Below are 16,838 nucleotides of genomic sequence, written 5' to 3'. Positions count from 1 at the left end.
ATGCCACCTGAAACACCAGCTACGAGAAAATACCATTTGGCCTTTGGACCTAACAGATACACTGTGACCTGCCTCAGCCAATCAGAACTGAACAAGTTTGCACCCCTCATTTGTATAGTGGACCAGAGTGGAAACCTGACTGTGAACTTTCTCTGTAAATGACAACCCCTTTTCTTTGTTCTCTCAGAAGCTGCCTTTATTTTGTACCAAGGTACGTCTCCACGGTTTGCAAACTGCTGGAATAAAGCCTGTTTCCTTTTTTAAAAAGAAAATATTTTTCGGTAGATTGTTGACATTTTAAAGTTGTATGTATCCTGAAACTTGCTTTTTCATCAATACTATGTTTTTGTGATGTATTCATGTGATAAATATAGCGCTAGCTTTTTGTTTTGACTTAATATGTGGTATTTTGTTATACAGACATACCAGTTTGCCATTTTTTCTCTCTTAGGGAACATTTGAGTTGGTTCTAGTTTTTTGCTATTACAAACATTGCTGCAGTGAAAATAGCTTGTACATATGTGAATGTAAGTAGCTACATGATAGGATATGCTTATCCTTAGCTTTACTCTAGATACTGCCAATTTACTCTCAAATATTTATGTTATACCCCATGTAGAATATGGTAGTGTTTGTTGCTGCATGTACATGATTACCACTCTTTGTATTATTAGGCCCAATTTTTTTGCAATCTCACTGGTTTTTCATATGTATGTATGTATTTTTTTGAGACAAGGTCTTGCTCTGTCGCCCAAGTTGGAGTGCAATAATGCATTCCAGTCTTATTGTAGCCTCAAACTTCTGGGCTCAGGCAATCCTCCCACCTCAGCCTCTCAGCCTCCTGGTAGCTGGGAGTACAGGCATGCGGTACCACATCCAACTAATTTTTAAAAATTTTTTCTAGAGATGCGGTCTTGCTATGTTGCACAGGCTGGTCTTGAACTCCTGGCCTCAAGCAATTCTCCCACTTTGCCCTCCCGAAGTGCTGGGATTACAGGGATGAGCCATTGTACCAGGCCTGGTCTTTCATTGTATTTCTTTGATTACTAATAAGGTCATTTATTTTATGTGTTTATTAGATATTCTGAATTCCCTATAGTGAACTACCTATTCATAAGTATTTTGCCCATCTTCTTTTGGATTAGTTGACCTTTTCCAAAAGGATGGTCACTTACCCTGGCAATATTTATTATATAGTCCATTCTGTTCCCTACTAAATTATAATGCCAACGTGAACCGTATGCTGTGTAAATAAATACCTGTGCCTCTGTTTCTGAGCCCTCTCTTCTGTCCCTTTGGTCGTTCTGTCTGTATGCTAGTATCATTTCTCTGTAAGTCTTGTTTTCCTGGTAACACCAGTCTTACCCTCCTTATTATTCAAAATAGTCAAAGGCTACTACTATACAGTGCTTCCATAAAAATTTTAGAATCAGGCTGTGCACGGTGACTCACGCCTGTTATCCCAGCACTTTGGGAGGCTGAAGTGGGTGGATCATGAGGTCAAGAGATTGAGACCATCCTGGCCAACATGGTGAAATCCCGTCTGTATTAAAAATACAGAAAATTAGCTGGGCATGGTGGCGTGCACCTGTAGTCCCAGCTTCTTGGGAGGCTGAGGCAGGAGAATCACTTGAACCCAGGAGGCGGAGGTTGCAGTGAACCAAGATCATGTCACTGCACTCCAGCCTGGTGACAAAGCGAGACTCCATCTTTAAAAAAAAAAAAAAAAAAAAAATTAGAATCAGTTTTTCAAGTTCCATGGAAGAAAAATTATTTTTGGAATTTTGTTTATTTCACTACACTGAATTTATTTGTGGAAAGTTGACATCATTATAATATTGAAACTTCCCATAAAGGATATTTGTGTAGGTCTTGGTCAAGTGAAGGGGAACACATCTGCATGCACACATGCATGTCATTTGGTGTAATGTGAAATAAGGTTTAGTGGAGAAAAATAAAGTATTAAGGCACACACAATTCCCTAAGGTCTGTTGTCCCCATATAGATGTGTGCGTTGACCAGACACAACTAGAACAATGTGCTGTGGAAAGGGCTCCTATGTAATAATTGGAGCTTTGAGGTTGATGAAATGGCCTTATGAGGACGGGAAAGCCGTCGGTACTCTGTGGCTGATCAGCCTTTTCTTGCATTAAACAAACTCAGACCTGCTGAGCCAGCTTTTTGATAAGCTACCAAAACAGGGGTGGAAACCTCTAGAGTCAACTGAATCTGTTTCTCTTCTTAGTAGTCTTTTGTGCACCTGCACATTATTTTGTTGTTCCTGTCGCAAAAGTCTTGGGAATCTTTTGTTAGACTTTTCTTCTAGATTCTTTATAGTGTTGCTATCATGAGAAGCGTCTTTCTTTTTATTGACTCTGGCTAATGTGTTAGAACACCATGTAATTTTATGTCCTTGATTTTATATCCAACAAACCTTGCTAAACTCTTCCCTTAGCTTTTATAGTTAATAGGTATTAGCCCTCATGGTTTGTAGATTCTCTTGGATTTTTCTGTAGATAGCATGTTTCCTACAAATAAGTTTTTTGTCTCTACATTTCTAATTCTTAGGCCTGTCTCTATATATATTTATATAAACACTTATATAAACACTACCTATACTACCAAGATTCAATGATTGTTAACATTTTACTGTATGTATATCTCCTAAGAAAAAGGAAATCATTTGACCAAAATATCATATCTAGGAAGATTAACAACTCCATCATCTTACATCTGATATGTGTTCAGATTTCCGTGGTTGTCCCAAGAATGTCTCTTACAGCTATCTTCCATCCCTAAACTAAGATCCACTTGTGCATGCACTGAATTATTTGTTGTCTTTTAGTAGTAGTTATCTTTTAAACTGGCCACCTACTGTTTTGTTCTCCCATGAAATGATTTATTAGAGAGTCCAGGACAGTTGTCTTAGAATGTGCCACATTTTGGATTAGTCCGATTGCCAACGCTTTGACTTTCAAAGAGAAGAAAAATGTCTTATAGAATGTCCCACAATCTATATTTGATTATTTCATTGTAGTAGTTTTAGCATATTTCTCTATTCCCTGTATTTCTTCTAAACTAGAAGTTAAGTTTAAAGGCTTGATTAGATTCAGTTTAAATGTTTTGCATGTATACTTCATGGGTGATGTCTCATGTTGCATCACATCAAGAGGCATATGTTGGTTTGTTCCACTATTAATGGTTCTAAGCCACTTGAAGGTATGTTTTCCCCTTCATCTTTAATATGTGGGAAAATACTTTGGCACTATGTAAGTATCCTGTTCTCAATCAGCTTTCCTCCTAATGATTTTAGCATCCTTTGATCCTTTTCTAAACCAATTATTTTATATTAGCTGGCATTCTTTTGTAAAGAAGCATTTCCCTATATCAAGTGGGAATAACTAATTTTTCCTAAAAAGGCAGGATACATGCATAATTTTTTTCATTTAAAATTCAGTTTTCTAAGGGTGTAATAGTCATCTACAGTGTGAGCAAATGCTCTCCTACCCTTTTAATTGTTATGGAATTATGAAGTTTTTTTGTTTATTTGTTTTTGCATACCATCTGTTATGGTCAATTACAGTACTTATTTTTCATTTTTATTTTTTTGCTGAAAATCTCCAAATTTGGTCAGTAGGAGTCCGTTCAACCTGGTATCTGGCACAAGATGTTCCTAGATCTCTCTTCTTGAATAATAATAGATAGGTTTTGAAATGCTGTAATGTGGGCCCTTTCCCCCATTCATGTAGTCATTGTTTTGTTACTTTTATGTAAATCTAATATGCTTATTTTGTTAAGACCTAATATGCTTATTAATAAACTTATTAATAAAACCTAAATGCTTATTTAGGTTTGCTTTCATGTGTATTAGTCACTAGATTCTCCATCTATGTTCATTTTCTATGGCTGCAATAATAAATAACAACAAACTTGGTCACTTACACCACCACAAATGTACTCTCTTACATTTCTGGAGGTCAGAAATCCGGAGTGAGTTTGTTTTACTGGGCAAAAATCAAGGTATCAGCAAGACTGCTCTCTCTAGAGGGAATAAGGAAAAATCTGATTTCTGGCGTTTTCTGGGTTCTAGACCTGCACGCCTTGTATTTCTTGGCTCATGGCCACCTCCTCCATCTTCAAGGTCAGCAGTGTAGCATCTTCATATCTTTCTCTGCTGAGTTTTTATATCACCTAATCAACTATAATAAAATTCTCCTTTATTTCCCTCTTATAAGTATGCTTGTAGATTACATTTAGGGCTTACCCAGATTTCCAGAATAATCTCCCTGTTTCACAATACTTAATCACGTCTGCAAAGTTCCTTTTTAACATTTACAGGTTTTTCTGGGTCTTGGTATATGTTTAGTTATCTTGGTGGGGGAGCTACTATTTAGCCCTCTCATGCCATTCTTTCTTTGATACTACTTCTTGATTCAGTTTCCTTTTTCTAGGTTGTTAGTTATTTTCTTCTTGCATCTTAACATCAGTTCATTGTCTTCTTGCTTCTTTTACTGATGTTGAGAAGTATGCCACCAATCTAACTTGTCTTTTCTTTCCAGTTGACTTTAAGAACTGAATTTTTTTATTTTCACTTGTTTTGGAAAATTTATGGCCAGCTTCTGTTCAAATATCTCCCCTATTCCCTGTTTACCTCCCAGATTAACTCATTCTGTGCTTCATGTCTTTCATATTTTCCATCCATTTATCTCTGCCTTTTGGCTAATTTTCTGAGTCACCTTCTAGTTCTTTAATTCTCTCTTCAGCAGTAATCTGTTTTACATTACCTGAGGTTTTAATTTGATGACTGTATGATTCAAAACTCAGGTCTTTATAGTTTCTTCATGCTTCCTTCTTATATGTGTTGTCTTTAAGCTTGCTGTTCTTCCAGAGTTATCTTAGTAGAAATTTACTTTTGTGTTTTGGTCTGCAGTTTATTAGCTTTGATTTCTTTGTCAAACTGATTATATTCATTTTCTATTTTTCAGGAATGTTCTGAATTTTTCCAACTAAATGGTTGATGGTTCTGGCCTCCTTGCTTTCAGTACTGTGATTCTTTCAACCATTTTCTTGAAATTTTGGGACAACTTCTGTCTCTTCCTTCCCTCCCTCTGTTCCTCCCCCAACCCCACCTTTCATAACAATTATTTGTTTCTTGGAATCTTTTAGGCTGGTCCTGTAGTTTTCCCTTTGACCTATTAAGTATTATGTTACTGGATTCCTAATTAATGATTATTCTTGCTTTTAATGTATATATTTTTATATATACTGTTGTATATGTTTATATATCATATATATGAATTTAAGAGTTTGATGCCTTTCTTCACAGTTTGGATTATTTTATGTTTTGTTTGTTTGTTTGTTTGTTTAGAGATAGTCTTGCTCTGTCACCCAAGCTGGAGTATAGTGGCGTGATCTCAGCTCACTGCAACCTCCGCCTCCCAAGTTCAAGAGATTCTCCTGCCTCAGCCTTCCAAGTAGCTGGGAGTACAGGCGCACACCCGTACCCAGCTAATTTTTGTACTTTTAGTAGAGAAAGGATTTTGTCTTGTTGGCCAGGCTGCTCTCGAACTCCTGGCCTCGGCCTCCCAAAGTGCTGGGATTATAGGCATGAGCCACTGCACCCGGCCTGCTTTTTTTGTTTTTTTTTGTTTTTTGTTTTTTTTTTATATTATCTTTGTTGAGTTTTAACATCTAGGTTTTGCTAGCTTCTTAATTTAGAAGATATTCATGTATATAAGTATATATATATATATATAAAATCACCTATTACTAATTGTTATTTTAATTATATTTTCTTTAAGGGATGAGGGGAGCCAATGGCTGTAGGTATTTTTTTGTGCCATAACTCACTCCCCTTTATGTCCTTCCATAGCAGTTTGTCTGCATTTATATTTTAACATGGGCATCTTCTAGGATTTTTTTTTTTTTTTTAATTCTCAGCCTTTTTTTTGGGAGAAGGAGTTTTGCCATTTGTAAAGTCACTAAAAATGATGACTTATTTACTAAGCTTGCTTGGCTGTAATAGCTGTGGCCTACTGAAGAGATTAAAACAGGAGAGGAGATCTTTTAGTAACTTTCTTGAAGTTTTTAGTTTTGTTTTTAATTTTTTCATCTCCCTTTTAGGATTGTGGCAACAGATTTTCCTTTTTTTTCCAAGAAGATGTTTTAACTGTGTACCTACTGTTAGCTTCTCAGTATTGTATTCTACTTTTTAATATATCTCTATTTTATAAGAGTCATCAGAGTTCTTTCTGTAACTCCTCTGGAGATTCTGAAAGACTTTTCTCTCCCAAACTCATTCTTTAAAATTCCAACAAGGGTCATTGTGACTTTTGTTTATTCTTCGGATATAAAATTACTCTTCTTTGGGGAGATAAAAAACCCGACTTCCAGACACTCATGGTCTGGCCTCACTATACCTAACCAATCTTATTTTCTTTTTCTTTTTTTTTCTTTCTTTTTTTTTTTTTTTTTTTTTGAGACAGAGTCTTGCTCTTGTCACCCAGGCTGGAGTGCAGTGGCGTGATCTCAGCTCACTGCAACCTCCGCCTCCCGGGTTCCAGTGATTCTCCTGCCTCAGCCTCCTGGGTAGCTGGGATTACAGGTGCACGCCCCCATGCCCGACTAATTTTTGTATTTTTAGTAGAGACGGGGTTTCACCGTGTTGGCCAGCTGGTCTCGAACTCCTGACCTCAAGTGATCCACCCACCTCGACCTCCCAAAGTGCTGGGATTACAGGTGTGAGCCACCACTGCTGGCCCAATCTTATCGTTTTTTTATATCTCAGCAAGAAAATTTTATTCTAATCAACTCATTCTCTTCATTTCTCATCTCTGATTATTTTCCCCCACTTTCTCTCTCCCATCCCTTGGGAGAAATAGTTCTTTATGCTAACTGCATATAAGTTTTTATTGAAAAAAAAAAAGGGGGAGTGTGGGTAATATCGTCCTGAATTTACTGGACCTAAGAAAGGATCACTGAACTAGGATGACTTGTTTTCTTTCTTACTCTTTTCTGAAACCAGCTTAAATCTTCAGCTTTAATTGAGTACCTATTATGACTAAGACACCAAAATAAGTCATGAGGGGACATAAAAAGAAAATGTTTCTGATCTTAACGTAGCTAAAGACATGGGAAACATAATCAACTCTGTGTTATCAAATTATGACTTAGAAAACAGTTTTGTCCAGTTGATCAGTGAACACATCATAGAGGGATGCTCTAAGGAAAGATCCATCCTGGGCAATGTGGCAAAACCCCATCTCTACTAAAAATACAAAAATTAGCCAGGTGTGCTGGTGCGCACCTGTAGTCCCAACTACTTGGGAGTCTGGGGTGGAAGGATTGATGCCAGGGAGGCTGAGGCTGCAGTGAACCAAGATTGTGCCACTGCACTCCAGCCTGGGAGACAGAGACCCTGTTTTAAAAATAAATAAAGTATTCATTTGTTTTAAAACAAATATATGTTTGAGTGCTTATTGTATGCTAGGCACTGTTCTAGGCTCTGGGGATAAATCAGAAAAAATAAGACAAAAACCCATACTCTCCTGGACTTTATTCTTTTGGGGAGTGGGGAAGACACACCACTAACAAAATAAACACATAAAATATATATAGTAAGGTGGTTGCATATGCTATGGAACAAATAAAATTAACAAAGGGTATAACTGACTCTGTGCCTCTAAGGAATGGGAGGGATAGAGGCTTTCTAAATGAGAAGGTAAGAGAATGCTTCATTGATAAGGTGACACTGGGATAAAGAGATGAATTAACTTGATAAGATAGCAAACCTTATAGAAATCTTAGGGGAAGAGCATTCCAGGCAGAAGGAATAGTAAATTCACAAGTCCTGCATTGGGAGTATACTTGGCATGTTCAGTGAGGCCAAGTGTGATTGGAGAGGGATGAGTGACGGGAGAACAGTAAGAAATGAAGATAGACAAATAGCAGAGGGCCAGGTCATGGCTTTGGTGATTTTTATTGAGGAAGCCAGTGGAGGGTTTTGAGGAAGAGAATGACATGTGATCTGCAGTTATAGTTCTGTTTTTGAGATGGGGTTCACTCTGTTGCCTAGGTTGGGGTGATGCGATCACGGCTCATTGCAGCCTCAACTTCCCAGGCTCAAGCGATCCTCCCACCTCAGCCTCTGGGACCACAGGCACACACCACCACGTCTGGCTAATTTGTTTTGTTTTGTTTTGTTTTGTAGAGACAGGGTCCTACTATGTTGTGATCCTCCTGTCTCAGCCTCCCAAAGTGCTGGGATTGCAGGCATGAGCCACCATGCACGGCCTGCAGTTATAGTTTTTGAAGAACAGCTACTGTCCCATTCTAGGCATGAAACAGGAGAGGCCGTTTCAGAAACTGTTGTAATAAACTAAGAGAGAATTGAAGGTGGCTTAGACCAGGATGGTAGTGGTAGCGAAGGTGACTAATATCTACATATCTTTTGATCTGGAGATGGATTGAGATGGATTGTCAGATGTGAGAAAAGAGTCAAGGATGATGCTGAAGTTTTGGGTTTACTCAAAGAATGGAGCTTATCATTTTTGAGGTAAAGAGACTAGGAAAAACAAGTTTTGTGGGGGTGATGGGGGAGATCAGAAGTTAGTCTTTGAACATGTTAAGTTTGAAATGCTTTTATTAGGTATAATAGTAGATATATTCAGCAGGCAGTTAGGAATCTGGTGTTGAGAGGAAAAGATAGAGTTGGATTTTAAATTTTGGGCATCGTCAGTTCATAGTTGGCATATAAAGATACAAGATTGGATGAGATCACCTGGGGAGTAAGTGTAGCTTGATAAAAGAAGCCATCTAACACTTTTTGGAGATATGAGAAATTAGCAAAGGCATCATGAAAGAAAATATTGAAATACCTGACTGGAAAAACAATTTGGAACCTCTGTCCTTGCTTCTCAGACTTTAATATGCATATGAATCATTTTGTTAAAGTTCTGTATATCTGAGGTGGAGCTTGAGCTTCTGCTGGTTTTTTTGTTTTTGTTTTTGTTTTTTGGCAGGTTGTGGGGTGGCGGTAGAAACTGAATCTCACTCTGTTGCCCAGGCTGGAGTGTAGTGGTGCAGTCACGGCTCCCTGCAGCCTCAACCTCCTGGGCTCAGGTAATCCTCACATCAGCCTTCTGAGTAGCTGGGACTACAGGCTGGTACCACCATGCCCAGCTAGGGTTTTGCTATGTTGCCCAGGCTGGTTGTGAACTCCTGGGCTCAAGTGATCCGCCTGCCCCGGCCTCCCAAAGTGTTGGGATTACAGATGTGAGCCACTGTGCCAGGCCAGCTTCTGCTGTTCTCACAATCTTTCAGAAGATGCTGCTGCTTCTGGTCTATGGACCACACTTTGAGTAGCAAGACTTTATATGACAAGAGTCATGAAAAACAATTGAAAGACCTTAACATTTGCAGAAGAGTAAAGATTAGTATCCAGAATAAAGACTATCTATAAATGAATATGGAAAAAACAACTCAATAGAATAAAAGGGAGTACAGTATAGGAAATTTTCCAAAATCTCAAATGGCCAGTAAGTATAAAAAGTGCTCAACTTTGTAAGAAATACAAATTAAAACATGATTGCCTTTTCCCTTTCAGATTGGCAAAAGTTTAGAAGTGTGATTATGCTGGGTGTTGGTGAGATTGTGGGGAAAGGAGTGGACTTATACCCTGCAGATAGGGACTTGACTTGATACATTTCTTCTTTTGGAAGACCGTTTGGCATATATATTAAATTTTAAAATAGGTATGTCCTTCAATCCTGGAATCCTGTACCTAGATACCAAAAAATAAAACTTGCACCTTTACTGTGAAAAGCAGTTCAGAACTATTTTTTGAAGTATTGTTTGATGTTGAGGAAATCGAATAATCTAAATGTCCATTAGTAAGGAAATTATTAAATAAACCAAGAGATTTGGAACTCTTTTTTTTTTTTCATTTATTTCCCTGTACATTTAAAAATTGATATCTCACATTTTTTCATTATAACTTTGAATAGTTCAAAAGGCCATAATTTCTACTGTGTATTACTTTGAATAGTTTAAAAGGTCATAATTTCTACTGTGCATTATATTTATGTTAAATGCATTTTTTGGACAAGCCTTTAAGCTGCAGATTTAGATCATTCAACTTAGAAATAGAATCTGCCATATAACCTGATAGCCAGTTCTCACTATCAAACCAGACAAATTGGACTGTTTTTCTTTTTTATCAAGAAAGAAAAAAACCTGATGACTTATTTATCTTAAAACAAATATGCTAATATGTGCCTTTTAATAACCACTAAACTTCTGGATTCTAGTCTGGCTGGCTGGATAGATGGGTAAGGCTTGGAGCCTTGCCACAGATTTGTTTCATTGATAAAATATGGTCCTGCTCTTAATTTTTCCCCCTTTTCTCTCAAGGAATTTCCCCGTTTTAATTGTCTATTTGTTAGGTACTTTGGAATTTATACATCTCAGAATGATGCATCTTAGTAGTATTTGAGGTGGAAAAGAACTTTGCCTTTTTTTTTATAAAGTGGAAAATAATTATTTTAAAAGAAGAAGTAGGGAAGGAGAACCAGTTCTTAAGCAGATCAATCAGGGAACATACAGATAAAACTTGAGGATCTGCAAATTCTCTTAAAATTGTCTATGCCCACCTAACCCCTGGATACCACTGAAGTTTAGAGACTGTTGAAATAAGCAGTGCAATGCTATGAAATGAATGCTATATAACCATTAGGGAGTAAAATATATGCATATTGACGTGGAGAGACTTCTGAGGCATTATTATTCTGTGAAAAAAGCAAGTGTTAAAAGTATTTTATATATGTATTTAATTATATTTGTACATTTCATATACATATGTCTTTATGTTTTTTCCATGAGTAAAGGGAAGACATGGAAGGTTGCTCACCAAACCGTAAACAGAACTTAACCTTTTTGAAAGGGGGCCTGAGAATGTGAGGAAGATGAAGAGAGATTTCGTGGTTTATTCTGAATATTCATGTATTATTTGAATCTTTTATAGTTGAGAATACGTTGTATTACTAGTGTAGAAAAATATTTAAAGATGTTTAATAATAAAAGAAAAACCACTATATTAAATGATCTCGAAGCTCAAAATTTGAGGAACACTGGCAGTTACTGTGATGTAGTTGTCTACGTTAAAATATTTCTAATTCATATCCTAAGTGATTTTTATTTAAATTCTTTTAAAATATTTTTTAGGTGTGGAATATCAAACAAATGATTAAGTTGACACAGGAACATATAGAGGCCCTATTGGACAAATTTGGTGGGGAGCATAATCCACCATCAATATATCTGGAGGTAAGCTTTTGAGTATCATATCTGTAGTAATTTTGAAAAGAAAAAAATGAACTTGTAAAAACATTTGTACTGATAATCTTGATTATTTTAGGGGGTGGGATTAGGAATAGATTTGGGAAGAGAGAATTAGCTTTGCCTGTATTATACTTCTTAATCTTGTTTTGTGTCACTTGTTATAATAAACATGTATTTTATAATTTAGAAAACATCAGAACTAAGGGGGAAGTCATATAAATTTCAAGGTATTACTCTGAATTAAATTTTTTTTTTTTTTTTTTTGAGACAGAGTCTCGCTCTGTCGCCCAGGCTGGAGTGTAGTGGCACAGTGTCGGCTCACTGCAACCTCCGCCTCCCAGCTTCAGGCGATTGTCCTGCCTCAGCTTCCTGAGCAGCTGGGACTACAGGTGCGCACTACCAGGCCCGCCTAATTTTTGTATTTTTAGAAGAGACGGGGTTTCACCATATTGGCCAGGCTGCTGTTGAACTCCTGACTTTGTGATCCACCCACCTCGGCCTCCCAAAGTGCTGGGATTACAGGTGTGAACCACTGTGCCCGGCCAATTTTTTTTTTTTTTTTTTTTTTTTTTTTAAAGAGAAAGCACACAGTTTTGGAGCTCAGCAAACCAGTTACCATATTGGAAAATGGAGCAATTTTGTAAAATATTTTTTCCAGAATGAGTCTCCCCAAAATTGGTTTCTGCTTCCTTATAGGTAAAATTTATAATTTTTAAATAGCTCAACATTGTTTAGGTTTACTGTTCAATAGTGCCTTGAGGTTTGTATCAAACCTTGAGCATAATTGTAAATTTATATTCATTAATCCTATGAGTTAGTAGGTGCTGTTGTAATCACAGATGAGCTTTCTTAGCATTAGTTTTCTTATGTAGTCAGACTCCACAGCCAACAAGGTGTTACAGAATCTAGGTGGTAAGGCTCTAGAGCCCATACTGCTCACCACTACCCTACACCCCCTTTGTCTATAAAAGCTGGCTCAGCTATCATCACTAGTGATGCAAGGAGATGGAGAACTCTAAATTAGAAATGATCAGGTTGCCATTTGGCTCCAAATACCAGAGGTTTTTAAGCACAGATTGAAAGACTTCTAAACTAAATTTCTAACTTAGTTATTTAATTACTTTTTGAAGGGCAAGTTAAGTCAAGTATTTTATGAGAAAGTAAGTTTATATTTCTAAAGTAAACTTGGAGGCCGGGCGCGGTGGCTCAAGCCTGTAATCCCAGCACTTTGGGAGGCCGAGACGGGTGGATCACGAGGTCAGGAGATCGAGACCATCCTGGCTAACCTGGTGAAACCCCGTCTCTACTAAAAAATACAAAAAACTAGCCGGGCGAGGTGGCGGGCGCCTGTAGTCCCAGCTACTCGGGAGGCTGAGGCAGGAGAATGGCGTAAACCCGGGAGGCGGAGCTTGCAGTGAGCTGAGATCCGGCCACTGCACTCCAGCCCGGGTGACAAAGCGAGAGACTCCGTCTCAAAAAAAAAAAAAAAAGAAAATAAATAAATAAATAAATAAAGTAAACTTGGAAGTTTGGAAATAACAGGTAATATGCTGTTTTTTTCTCCTCCTTTCATATGGCTTATCCCAGATCACACTCCTAGTTAATATCAAAGCTAGGACTAGAATTCTTATTTCTCATTACCAGTTAGTGTACTTCCTAATATCCTGTGCTGTCTTCTATACATATATTATTAGGAGGCTGATCAAAGGTGTCATAAGGAAGCAAGTACTCCTAATGAGAATGGCAATTTTTTATTAACCAGAATTAGACAATATAACCAGCAAATTTTCTTCCAACCATTTCTGTGTCTTGGAGACTTTGAACCCAGGCTGAGATGTAATTCATTTGCATCAATAACTAGGTCCCACTATATCAGTGAGTCACCGCCCCCTCCTCACATATCTCTTCAGGCTTTTTACTATTTGAAGACTGATCACTAACAACAACAAACCTTAGAGCTTCTTATTCTGTGCCCAGTACTGTGTTAAATGCATTTTATTACTTAATTCATTTTTTATAGTTACTTTGAGCAAGATACTAGGTACTAGATATTTTTGTTATTCCCATTTTACAAGTGAAAAAACAGAGAGAGGTTGAGTAACTTGATTCAGGTGACACTGCTAGTTAGGGGAAGAAGGCAGATGTAAGTCAGAAATCTGTGCTCTTGATCTCTATCTTATTCTACCTTTATCTTGACATTGTCCCGTCTTCCCCCACCCTCACCTCCCAGACAGCTTTTCTTATTTGGGCTAAATATTTGTATTCCCTTCAGCCATAGCCATTCTTTGTAACATAATTTATGGACCTTTTATTAGATATAGTCTTTTCAGTTGGTTGTTTTAGAATTAGACACACAAAATTGAACTACTTATTAAAATTAAATCTGACTAGGACAGCATACATCAGACCATAACTCACAGGTTATATTATTAGCTTGTGGTAAAACAGATTTTTATTCTTGGGGACTTGTGCTATATAGTGTGTGTGTATTATGTGTATGTAGTATGCATATATGCACGTACATACACACACACTGAAGTCGGCAGTATAATATAATGATTACGATGAGCCGTAGAGTCATACAGACTCCATGTTTGAATCCCAACTGTGGCTTAGTTTCTGTACTCAAGATATCCAGCCTTCTTATATCCTACCTCATTAGTAAAGTGGGAATAATATCACACCTTGGGTAATTTAAGGATTAATTGAGTTTATAATTATGAAATAACGTAATTCCTGATACAAATATTAAGAATTCTATAAATAGTTGATTCATCTTGTGCTGTTCTAGGCCTTGGGGAATAGCAATTTTCTTTCTTTTTTTCCCCCCCGAGATGGAGTCTCGCTGTCTCCCAGGCTGGAGTGCAGTGGCACGATCTCAGCTCACTGCAACCTCCACCTTCCAGGTTCAAGCAATTTTCCTACCTCAGCCTCCCAAATAGCTGGGATTACAGGCATGCACCACCATACCCAGCTAATTTTTTTGTTTTTAATAGAGATGGGATTTCATCATGTTGGCCAGTCTGGTCTCAAACTCCTGACCTCAGGTGATCTGCCCGCCTCGGCCTCTCACAGTGCTGGGATTACAGGTGTGAGCCACCGCGCCTGGCCGGGAATAGCAATTTTTAAAAAAATGGCCAACAATCTCCGCCTTTTTAAGCTTGTGTTTTATTGAGGGGAGGGAGATATAGACAATGAACATATAAATGATTTTTAGAACATTGCACTTATCACCATTTTAATTTTTTGTTGAGATGGAGTCTCGTCCTTTTGCCCAGGCTGGAGTGCAGTAGCACAATTTCAGCTCACTGCAGCCTTCTGTCCTGTGTTCAAGCGATTCTCCTGCCTCAGCCTCCTAAGTAGCTGGGATTACAAGTGTGCGCCATGACTCCTGACTAATTTTTGTATTTTTAGTGGAGACAGGTTTTGGCATGTTGGTCAGACTTGTCTCAAACTCCCGAACTGAAGTCATACACCTGCCTCAGCCTCCCTAAGTGCTAGGATTACAGGCGTGAGCCACCATGCCTGGCCATCACTATTTCATATACTATGAATGGACTCTCACCAGCCCAAGAGAAAAGACCTGTATATACTGATATTTGAAGGCCCATCAGTGAAGAGCCAGATCTACTGATTACTCACTGAGACCCACCATTCTGCAGGTTTCTAATCTGCCATTTAAGATTCCTTAACACTTTTTATTTTTTTCATTGGGGTAAAATATGCCTAACAAAATTTACCATTTCAACCATTTTTAAGTATATGGTTCTATGGCATTAAGTCCATTCATGTTTTTGTGTAACCTTCGCCACCATCCATCTCTAGAAATTTTATCCAAAACCGAAACTCTCTAGCCATTAAACACTAAATCTCTATTTCCTTCTTTCCCTAGTTCCTAACAACTACCATTCTACTTTCTATCTCTGATCTATGAATTAGACTACTCTAGGAACTTCGTATTAATGGAATCATATATTTGTCCTTTTGTGACTGGCTTATTTCATTTAGCTTAATGTCTTTGAGGTTTATCCATGTTGCAACAAGGATAATGCATATAGCAAATTTTTTTTCCTTTTTAAGGCTGGATAATAATCCATTGTATGTATTTACCACATTTTGATTATCCATTCATCCATCATTGGACACTTGGGTTGCTTCCACGTTTTGGCTATTATCAATAATGCTGTGAACATGGGTGTACGAGTATCTGTTTGAGTTCCTTTTACTTCTTTGGGGTATATACCCAGGAGTAGAATTGCAGGATCACATGTTGATTTTATGATTATTTTTTTCTGGAGTTGCCACACCTTTTTCTGTAGCACCTATCCTATTTTATATTCCTACTGGCATCGCACGGGGTTCTAATTTTTTACATCCTTACCAACACTTACTGTTTTCGGTTGATTAAAAAAACATAGCCTAGGCCAAGCACGTTGGCTCACACCTGTAATCCCAACACTTTGGGAGGCCGAGGTGGGTGGATCACGAGGTCAGGAGTTTGAGACCAGCCTGACCAACATGATGAAATCCTGTCTCTACTAAAAAATACAAAAATTACAGGTGTACGTAGTGGTGCATGCCTGTAATCCCAGCAATTCAGGAGCCTGAGGCAGGAGGATCGCTTGAACCCAGGAGAAGAGGTTGCAGTGAGCCAAGATCATGCCACTACACTCCAACCTGGGGGACAGAATGAGACTGCGTCTCAAACAAAACAAAACAAAACAAAACAAAAAAACATAGCCTAATGTGTGTGAAGTGATACCTTATTATGGTGCTGATTTGCATTTTCCTGATGACTAACAATGTTGAGCCTTTTATTATGTGCTTATTGGCCATTTGTATATCTTTTTTGAGAAATGTCTGATTTAAGTTCTCTGTCCATTTTTTAATTGGATTGTTTGTTTTGTTGTTATTGAGCATAGTTCTTTATATATTCTAAATATCAGTTCTTATTGGATATTTAATTTGCAAACTTTTTCCCATTTTGTGGGTTCACTTTTTGCTCTGCTTATAGTTTTTAAGTCCAAATTATCTGTTTTTCTTTTTGTTGCTCGTGCCTTTAATATCATATCCAAGAAATCATCACCAAATCCAGTGTCATGACATTCTTCTCCCAAATACTCTTGCATTTGGGTCTTTGATCCATTTTGAGTTAATTTTTATATATGATGTAAGGTAAGGGTCCAACTTCATTCTTTTGCATATGGATACCCAGTTTTCTCAGCATCATTTGTTGAAAAGACTGAATGGCCTTGGCACCCTTGTCGGAAACCATTTGACTGTATATGCAAGAGTTTATTTTTGTGCTCTCTGTTCCATTGGTCTATATGTCTGTCTTTATGCTGTCATCTTACTGTTTTGATTACACTACCTTTGTAGTAAGTTTTGAAATCAGGAAATGTGAGTTCTCCAACTTTGTTCTTTTTCAAAATTGTTTTGGCTATTCAGAATCCCTTGAGATTCCATGTGTGTGGTTTTTGTTTTGTTTTGTTTTGTTTTTT

The 16,838-nt window shown here is 37.6% G+C and overlaps 1 protein-coding gene across 8 annotated transcripts in view; it reads left to right on the top strand.

Moving 5' to 3' along the window:
• BRAF (B-Raf proto-oncogene, serine/threonine kinase) overlaps positions 1-16,838 on the top strand; it is a 203,090-nt gene that overhangs the window by 65,612 nt on the left and 120,640 nt on the right. For 7 of the 8 annotated variants that reach the window (XR_012432936.1, XR_012432935.1, XM_045387418.2 and 4 more), the window contains one exon: positions 11,221-11,322. The exons of the other annotated variant lie outside the window; for it this stretch is intronic. Coding sequence is in view for 5 of the 7 variants with exons in the window: in XM_045387418.2 (XP_045243353.1) it covers positions 11,221-11,322 (102 nt within the window). In the remaining 2 variants the exon portion in view is untranslated. The remainder of the gene's footprint in view (positions 1-11,220; positions 11,323-16,838) is intronic. 8 annotated transcript variants of the gene reach the window in all.

Source organism: Macaca fascicularis, chromosome 3, assembly GCF_037993035.2.
Source record: "Macaca fascicularis isolate 582-1 chromosome 3, T2T-MFA8v1.1".
NCBI classification, from domain to species: domain Eukaryota; kingdom Metazoa; phylum Chordata; class Mammalia; order Primates; family Cercopithecidae; genus Macaca; species Macaca fascicularis.
The sequence above is the reverse complement of the archived record's forward strand: the minus strand, read 5'-3'. Positions and strand labels throughout refer to the sequence as shown.